The sequence below is a fragment of the Cygnus olor genome, chromosome 15 (assembly GCF_009769625.2).
Source record: "Cygnus olor isolate bCygOlo1 chromosome 15, bCygOlo1.pri.v2, whole genome shotgun sequence".
NCBI lineage: Eukaryota > Metazoa > Chordata > Aves > Anseriformes > Anatidae > Cygnus > Cygnus olor.
In genome coordinates this window covers 5961173-5970013 of record NC_049183.1, presented here as the reverse complement: position 1 = coordinate 5970013, position 8841 = coordinate 5961173, and the positions used below count along the sequence as shown (strand labels likewise).

General features: G+C 49.1%; 1 protein-coding gene across 7 annotated transcripts in view; it reads right to left on the bottom strand.

Moving 5' to 3' along the window:
• Positions 1 to 677: 677 nt before the first annotated feature.
• CLUAP1 (clusterin associated protein 1) overlaps positions 678 to 8841 on the bottom strand; it is a 75121-nt gene continuing 66957 nt past the window's right edge. For 5 of the 7 annotated variants that reach the window (XM_040574615.1, XM_040574614.1, XM_040574616.1 and 2 more), the window contains 3 exons: positions 4858 to 4913; positions 1736 to 1789; positions 678 to 1199 (listed from right to left, as the gene is read on the bottom strand). In XM_040574615.1, coding sequence (XP_040430549.1) covers positions 1044 to 1199; positions 1736 to 1789; positions 4858 to 4913 — 266 coding nt within the window. In that variant the 3' untranslated portion in view covers positions 678 to 1043. The remainder of the gene's footprint in view (positions 1200 to 1735; positions 1790 to 4857; positions 4914 to 8841) is intronic. The other 2 variants (XM_040574617.1, XM_040574620.1) reach the window with 2 other exon arrangements.

The window sequence follows — 8841 nt, the reverse complement described above, 5'->3', positions numbered from 1 at the left end:
CTTCACTGAAACTGGCCAGGTATCCTAAAAGTTCTTCAGGGAGGGGTAGACAAAGGGGGCAATCACTTGATGTTGTTCCTATAGAAAATCAGGCTAAAACTGGTGAATAATTAAGTACAGAAAATACACCTATTCCTGATACAAGTAGGAATGTTTTCTTAAATAAAAAAATGTAAAGGGGACCTCTTCTACCAGGAGAACAGCATTGCACACCAGTCAATTTCTACTGATTTTCGGGTTTGGACATTTGTTCTCTTGGTGACCGATGATACATGAAGAAAGGCAAGCAGAGGAACAAAAGGAAGCAACAGTGCCCAACTTCTCGCCATTTGAGCGCCTAAAGCTTAGTCTGCCCCAGAAGTACCAGTATAATTAAAAGACTAATTTCATACGGATTTAGTTACAGCACAGTCTCACACAGTTGCCCTCAGGACACTCAAGCACGGTGCACTTAAGTCTGAGAACAATTCCCATTGACACAGCTGAAATACTAAGAGATGCTGCATGGAAGGTAGGCTTTGAGGATCCTTTCACTAGTTTCCCAGTTTTAACTTCTCTCCTCTAGTCCTGCTGGCACTGCTCTTCGTAGAGACAAGCCCTTGATTAAGGAAAGGGTACGTTTAGGATAAACAGATTTAAGCCAGTTTCAAAATCAATTTAAATGTGTTCCCAGAGCAGCTTTTCATCCAGCTTTATTAAGCCAAAAAATCTGTTTGGACATAATAAAATGCAGGGAAATCAGGCACACAATGCTCACTGGAGTGAGACTTCTGGCACTGCAGTGCATGAGGGCCAGTTCTAATGCAATTATGGAAATAACAGCACTCCACATTACTGTGATTCTCATTACGGATAAACTGTTCATACTTTGCGAGTCACAGGACTGGCAATCCAAGTTTAATTTTCAAGTTTAATGAACATTATTTACCAACTCCTGAATTCATGCTGACGAGCACTTTTCAGATGGCAGGATATTAGTTCCTGGCCTGAATGCTCTCCAAAGTTTTTATTTCAAGGTGCCTCCTGGTCCTGCTACTAGAGGGTCAGAAGTCGTTGTCACTTTCCTCTAGAGGCTCTGGCTTCTTTGCTCGGTGATTGGATTTGCTTGGGGAGATTTCCATGCTGTCATCTTCCACATCCTCTTCCTCCTCTTCATCTTCATCATCATCCAGGTCAATCTCACTATCCCCCGACTCCTCCTGCAGGGAAGCACACAGAGTCCATGACCAGTTCAGCTCTCGGGTGACGAGGCACCTGTGCCAGCTCAGAAGTGAAGGCTGGTGCTTCTGGCTGACATCAAGCTGCTTCCTCCCCTGCGCTCTGTGCAATCACACGCCTGGGGGCTATGGGAAAGGCCATTTGTCTGGACTGCTATGGATCGAGGCTTGGACTTGCCCTGGGCAGCAGCAGCAGATTCTACAAGAGGTTTCACTCTAGCCCATAGCTCCGGCTGCTGCCTTTTAAAATAACAATAGGCCAGAACTCAGCTGCCTCTGGGAGCTAAATGCCCACACGGCTCCACCAGCAGCTCCCCACCTTGCTAGACACTGGCTGCTCCAGTCGATTCACAGCAAACATCCTTCCTCGCTTCATGGGGCTGACAAAAACGAACTTCCTGACTTCTACTCAATCTGTGGTATTAAAGGCCTCGCAGAGTGTTTAATTTCAAAGTGATACCTACTGTGAGACCGAAGAATCAAGGCCTAGTGGAAGAAAAACTGCAGAAGAAACCCACCTGTGCCTTGGTGATGATCTTGCGCTTGCCTGGCTGGGCTGGGGCAGATCTCCCCTTGGAGAACCAGAGCAGAAAGAACAGGAGAGGCAGAGCAGGAAAAAAAAAAAAGTACAAGAACATAAAAGAAAAAAAGAAAGTAACCAGAATGGGAGCAGGAGGGAAGGTGGCAAAGGCCGGAACAGCTGGGGCATCATGTGCCACATCTGAGAACCGTTTGTTACACTGCAAAGGACACTGAGAATACAACCAAAGTGGGGGAAACTGAGACTAAACTACAAAGCACAAGCAGGTGCCCAGAGACCTGCTCACCAAAAGGAGGCATGCAGGTGGGCCTGCCTGAAACGTGTGCTGCAGGAAAGCAGCTGCCCTGTATGGGAGGGGAGCTAGAATCAGGGAAAGGCAGAAAAGCTGCCTGGACTGGGTTCACCCCCCCATCCCATGTGGGGCAGCAGTCACCTTCAGTTCGAGTGCTCACCTTGTCTTCCCAGACTCAAGGGCAGCTCTGCCAGATGACGGGGTCGGTGACCGGGTCTTTTCCCGACAGCCCCCAGCTGTGCTGCTGCAGGAGGTGCCCTGCTCCACACACAGGAGAAACCCACAAAGGTGGGGTGCCCTGTGCAGGGGGTGCAGGCTCACTGGTACAGCTCAGGGGCTCATCGGATACAGAGGGGAGGGGAGCCACATGAGCAAAGAAGTGCTAGAGGCCAGCTCCTGGGGAGGCTGAAGTCTGCTCTCTTCTCAAACCCATAGCCAGATTAACTCCTAACCAGCCTCACTAGTTTTGTTTCCTGACCTCAGACACAGAAGCCTGCAGGAGTCCCTAGCAAGCTTCTCAGCCCTGATGCCTGCTGAGATGCAGAACTAAGAGGGCAGAGCCCTAAGACAACCAACGTGGCTGCAGCTGAGGCAACGAGAGGCCTTCCTTTCCACACCTGATGCGCTAGGGCTGTGGCAACAGGCAGACATGGGAGAAGGCTGTGAACAGGATGTGGTAAAAAACAACACAAGGGAAATCCAAAGGGCGGAGAAATTACAGAGGATGATTATTCATAGACAAAGCTGGCAAGGACTTGGTAAAGAACAATCAGGCAGCACTGTGACTGAAGTCACAGCGTCTTCACCTGCAGCACTGGCACTCCTGACCCTACCCAGAAATGGGTCTGAGTGTCAAGGGCATAACTCACTCCCCAGAAGGCAACAAACAGCCTTCTCTACATCCCTTCTGGCAGAAACAAACAGCAGAGCATGGTCTGTAAGCTGCTTTCCAGAGAAAAAAGTGAGGACAAACAAGGTGAAGGCAGCTCGTCCCTCTCTAGCAGGGCACTTAACTCCCTTATCGCCATGGTGCCTCTGAGTCTCTACAACGACCACTTGACAGCGGCATTTTCTCTCTTCTGACCCTACCTGCAGGAGAAATAGCCTGCCCAGAACTCTGCACTGCTAACCTAGCAGCATCAGACAACCATGGCAAATGGCTTTTGTATTTGGTGGCAAACATCAGGAGTTTCCAACTATCCTTACATCCCGTAGAGGTGAATTCCCCCAGCAGCTTCTCTCTCATTTTACACTCTCCTTGGGACCCTGGGGTCTGGCGCCCCACCACGGCTCTGGTGGGACAAGTCCCTCGCCGGAGGGCTCTGTGGCAGGCAGTGCAGTGCTGCTGGGGATTTGGCTGGGAGGACAGCGGCGCTGACCCTGCCTGTGCCCACGCTCCCAGAGCTCACGTGTTACTGCACACACGGGCTGCTGTGCTTTGAGCCCACCAGAGCTCTGAGATGCAAAAGATGGCCCAAAGCTTCAGACCCCTGGGTCGCAGGGCAGAGCTCTGTACCACTGGAACACCCAACATCTCCGCTCCAGCGTGGAGCTACGGAGCAGCCTGGGCTAGCTCACGGCTGACCACTAACCTCAGCTTCCTGCTCCAAGCCAGTGCTTTGCTGCTTCCCCAGGGTCTGGAGCCTAGCTTTTGTGGAGGCATTTCTGAAAGAGCACATTCTTTGTTTCACAGAAGCTTAATTTCCACGCCATGAAGGCAGCGAGAGCCGAGGCAGTACTGAGAGACTGATAATGCCCCAGTGGCACAGGGACGTCTGAACTCCTGGCACGCCTCCTCATCCAGACAGGCAACACGGGGTGAGGTGTCTGCCGGACGGTGAGACAGAAAGGCTCCACACTAGTAAATTAATAGCATGGACTCAAACGTGAGTTCATGGTCATCACAGTTTTTAAGTGTTTGTCCCACTTCCTTACACGGTTTTGGCCTGTGCCAGCTAGCACTCTCCCAAACAAAGTTCCAGCATCACCTGGGGAACAGGACAGCCCCTCTGATCCCTGCTGGCAGCTTGGATACAGACACCTTTTTGGGATAGCAGGGAGAGCTTACGGTGTGGATGCAAGCCATATCAGAGCAGCTGGCTTCAGGGCCAGAGGCTCTGTCTTACTTCCTTGTACAGATGTAGCCATTTAAGAGTGCCCAGAGGCATAGAAAGATCACCCATATGCCAAAGGCTGAGCAGAGCAGTCAGAGCAACCGCCCGCTGTACAAACCTGGGTGTACCTGTTTAGCTACCATCTATTCACCAGGTCAGCCTCAACCAGATGCAAAGCCAGGAGACAGCTTCATCTTCAAGGCAGGGACCCCAAGGGGTACAGCTCGCAGTTCAGCTCCCACCCATCCCATCAGCTGGAGGACTGATGCTTGAGATGCTGCGTGGTAGTACAGGTCAGTGAGAGGGCTCCAGGGAGCATGACTTTGAGCAAATTAGGGGATTCAGATCAACACATCTAACTCCTATTACGTTGCACTGATCCCTCCTCCCAGCAACCTGCCCCCATGGCTCAGCAAAACAGCATCACTGTAGCCTGCGTGCTGCTATTTACATGCTCTGGGCTGAGGTGAAAGCACAGCACAATGCGCAGAGACTCTAAGAGCAAAAGAACAACGGGAAAGTATGCGTGTGTGCAGATAAAGGGAGAGCAGTCAGCTGGAGGGAAAGAGGGGAAAAGCAAGCCTGTGGCATGAAGATTGAGCAGACACAAATCTGTTTCTCTAGCTAAGGAGAGAGCTGTCATTCTGAAGCACTGCCAGAGAAGCCCTGCAGGTGCGTGGGATGGTTACTTACTTCTTCCTCTGTGTCTCCACCTTGCATTGTTCCCACGATCCGCGTGCCAGTTCTCCCTGCAGAGCAAAGAGAATCACCGTGGTTAGCACAGAGGGAGAACAAAAGATGAAGTTCAGGGTTTCCTTTTAGAGAAGCAACCAAATAGCAGCGGGAGGATGAGATCCCAACGCATGTAAGGCCACCCGGCTTGTTAAGCCTCAGAACTGGGAAGAAGGTGGAGAGGGTGAGGCTGACAGGAATTCCAGTCAGGACTGTATTCCCAGAGCTACCCGATGCTGCTAGGCCAAGGCATACAATAGGTTGAAGAAAAGATATGCATGACAAGTGAATCAAGAACTTCATAGCAAAGTTTTGACAACTGTTTATACCTTCAAGCAAGGAGAACCCCCAACCATGTAGCTCAATCTATTCAGGTTACTGGAAATCTGACTGGGAGATGACATGATTATCCCGTACAGATATTCCTCATTAGAAGAAAATCCTACGATATACAAGCTGCTAAATCGCTAACAGAAAGACGTAAGAGTCAGGGGTTAGAAGGTGAAGCCAAATGAAACCCAATCAGAAATATGGCAGGGATTTCTCACTGCAAGAGCAATCAGTTGGTGGCACAGAAGGAGTGGCAGGTCCTCCCTCTCTTCTTGTCTTCGCATCCAAACCACCTGACTGGACGCAGTCCTGCACATGCTGCTCAAGCTGATGCTGTTTGAGCTGAGGGGTTGGCCTAAATGCTCTCAAGAGGTCCCTGCCGACCTAAATGGTTCTGAGAAATTGTGTATTCCTTCTTCCACTTGAGCATACTGAGAACCAACGCCCATCTTTTTCTCCTGCTAAGCCCTCCGGCCCTTAGAGAGGCCACAATGCTCAGACCCTGGCTGACATTCCATCAGGGACTGACATCTCACAGGAATCCTGGGCAGTGCCAAGGCTCAAGAATTTCCTGCTGAGAGTGGGATGTGCAAGTCTGAAGAGGCAGTGGTTGTAGGGAGTCCACTGAAAAGGGACAAAGCACTCAAGCCTTGCTTTGGTACTTTGGGACACGTAGAGGCCATCTGAAGTGGGAAGATAGCATGGTCCTTTTTGCCAAGAAAGGGGGCTGGAAGGGATTGGGAAAGGGTAAAGCAGAGTTGTAACTGGGAAGTTCTGCACATGGGCTGCCTGGCTGAGCCAGCCCTGCTTCCTGCAGCCACTGGAGAACACTCAGCACTAACTGGATGCCTGTTTAACAACCCTGCTGGGGCCATCCCATTTCTCCATCTCATGCCATCACTAGTTTTCTCTATGACAGACAGATATGGGATTTTTTCCAAACTAGACAAAATCTTTGTTTTTTTTTTTTTAGCATGAGAACAACACAACTTTAAAATATATCCTGTCAAACCTCCTTTGCACCTCCCAAAGTACAGAAGACGGGTCCCTCTCACCCCTTTTGCAGGTTGATTTGGGTTAGTTGAAGCAAACAGCTGGCTAACTCATCCAGAAGCCACCAAACAACCCTTGCTGTGTCAAGACAGATAATTTAAAGGATCCTATATCTTCAAATAAAAAGTATCGAGCTGGTTGCTGACAACACAGGCAGTTGAGCTAGAATTATAAGATGATTCCTGGACAGAGCTTTAGATTCTCAAGCTTTAGAGACTGATATAGATAGGCTTACTACATGAATTCAGAGGTGATTGCAGCTGACATCTTTAGATGACAACAGAATGACTCTTTTGCTCAGCCAACAAATGGGACCAAGAGTTTAACTGCAATTTTCTTCCGTAGAAGATTCAGCATAAAGTGCTAGATAGGGATTTATTACCTCAAAGCAGAAAGCAGCAGAGAGTTCCTAAAATTTACTGATAAGACAAAGTTGAGAGAGATCCTGAAAAGAACCAGACTATCAAACGAGGAGAGCTGATGAAATAGGACAGTTCAAAAATGCCAATGAAAAAGCCTGAAGAATGCTAACAAAGTCTACAAGATGCTGCTTTTCCATCAGCAGATACAGGAAGAGCATCTTACTGGCATCTAACTGCTTACAGCCGGAGAAAGAAAAGGACCAGGTACTGCCCCGACTTTGATGCCTACACGGGTTTAAGCTGGGAGGACCTCTTCAAACTAGCGCCTGCGAGATCAGCAGCATTAGATCCCGTGGCACAGCCCTGGGATGCTCATAGAAGACACCACGACATGCAGAAAGCCTGGAGCTTCAGGCTGTGCAATATGCTGTAGTCTAAACAGGAAAGAAGGCAGATTTTCCATGTTACCAGAAGAGCTTCTGTGACAAAGGCAGGAGCCTCATTTTACCGTTCCGATATTAAACCCCAAGTCTCTGCGTGTGGGAGCAAGAGAAGTGACAGATGGCCACAATGAATTTCCTTGCGTGCTGGAGGGGAGGCAGGAAACAGAGGCGTTGCCTGCACGCAACAGGGAGGGCTGGCAGGTACGGGAGTGTTTGGCACTTGAAATTTACTGGGTTCAATTTAGCTGGGCTCAGCTTGCTGCGGCATTAGTGCTGCACCACTCTGGCCACAGAGGCTCACGCAGCTTCCAAGCGGGTGAAAGCCTGTTATGTTTACTTACAGATAATGTGAATTCAGTTGGGACACGCTGTACAAAGTGATAATTAGGTAAAATGCTAGTAATGAACAGGCTGTAATTCACTGCACCTTTGGATTCAAATCCAATCTCAGTGCATCGCCATGGTTTGTAGCCACTGAGCTTTCAAAGATCAGAAGTGAATGCGCATCCATGATTTTATCCCGTGAGCATTTGCCATTTTTCCTCTGCGTGTGATGCCTGCCATTGTACTGACCTGTGCAGCTGCCTACAATGGATCCACAGGACCAGAATGATTTACATCTTCTTACTCAGCAGTAGGTATATGTTAACCCTGTTCCTGACAACAAGAAGTGACACTTAACCTGAGAGGTTAGGACAACCTACCCCGAGGGGAAGAGAGATTTGCAGCTGAAACATTTTGCCTCCAATTTGGAGATCAACCTTCAGTCTTCCAATCTTAATGCAAATTTCCAGGGTGAGCTCCCTTCCCTCTGGCTTCCCCTCCTTGCACAGGAAATGAGGATAAATCTTTTGCCTGATCTTTCTGATTCGCGCACCCTTTGGGTTCTGCCCTCTTACACGTGCGAGTGTAGCCCTTAGCAGAAGGCCCTGATCTCAGCAGCGTTTTCCAGACACTGCCAAAATACAGTGGTTTATCAAGCACACTACAGTTGCTACTCATACTTCTATTTCTCACACCACCCATGAAAAGGAAACTTGCTTGGAAGTAAGTCACCTGTCTCAACCCCACCATCTCGGACCTACAGCCCTCCTCCTCCTCCACTAGGTCCAGCGGCCATAACACAGGCTGAAAGCACAGGGACACCTCCTCCATCCCTGTAAGCACTTCACTTTGATGACACAATAGGTGCAGCCGGAGATAGCTCTGTTGGGAGAAGATGATGAGATGGAGGGGGGGAACTCTATTTCAAGTTAAGACAAACTCACTTCCATGAATTCCAAACTGCGGACCCTTTTCAGTGTGTCCAAAACCACCTGACTCTTCTTTCCCCAGCTACACGAGCACGTCCAGCAGCTAGCCACATCAGTAAACCTAAAGACTTTGCAGACTCTTATCTGGAGGATGGGAATTTACAGAGATCCACACAGAAATACGCTAAGATCAGAAGAGCAGCTATATTGGCTTTCCTCCTCCCCAGATGAGTTTCCTCTGAGCACTGGCAGTCAGACCCAGCGGTTCCTGAAACAGCGCCGACTGTTTTTCCCTTCTGCTTGAGCTGAAGAGGCAAGGAAAAAGAGACTAACCCGATTCTCCAAAATCACTTTGAAGTGTTTGCAATTAGAACTCACATTTCTTTATTAGAAAAGTATATTCACCCCAGAAGCACAATCACAAGGATCCACAGTACGACATGGATACAAAGCCCCCGTCGGATTAAACCTGCACTTTGTGGTGCTCTCAAGGAAGGAATTTTT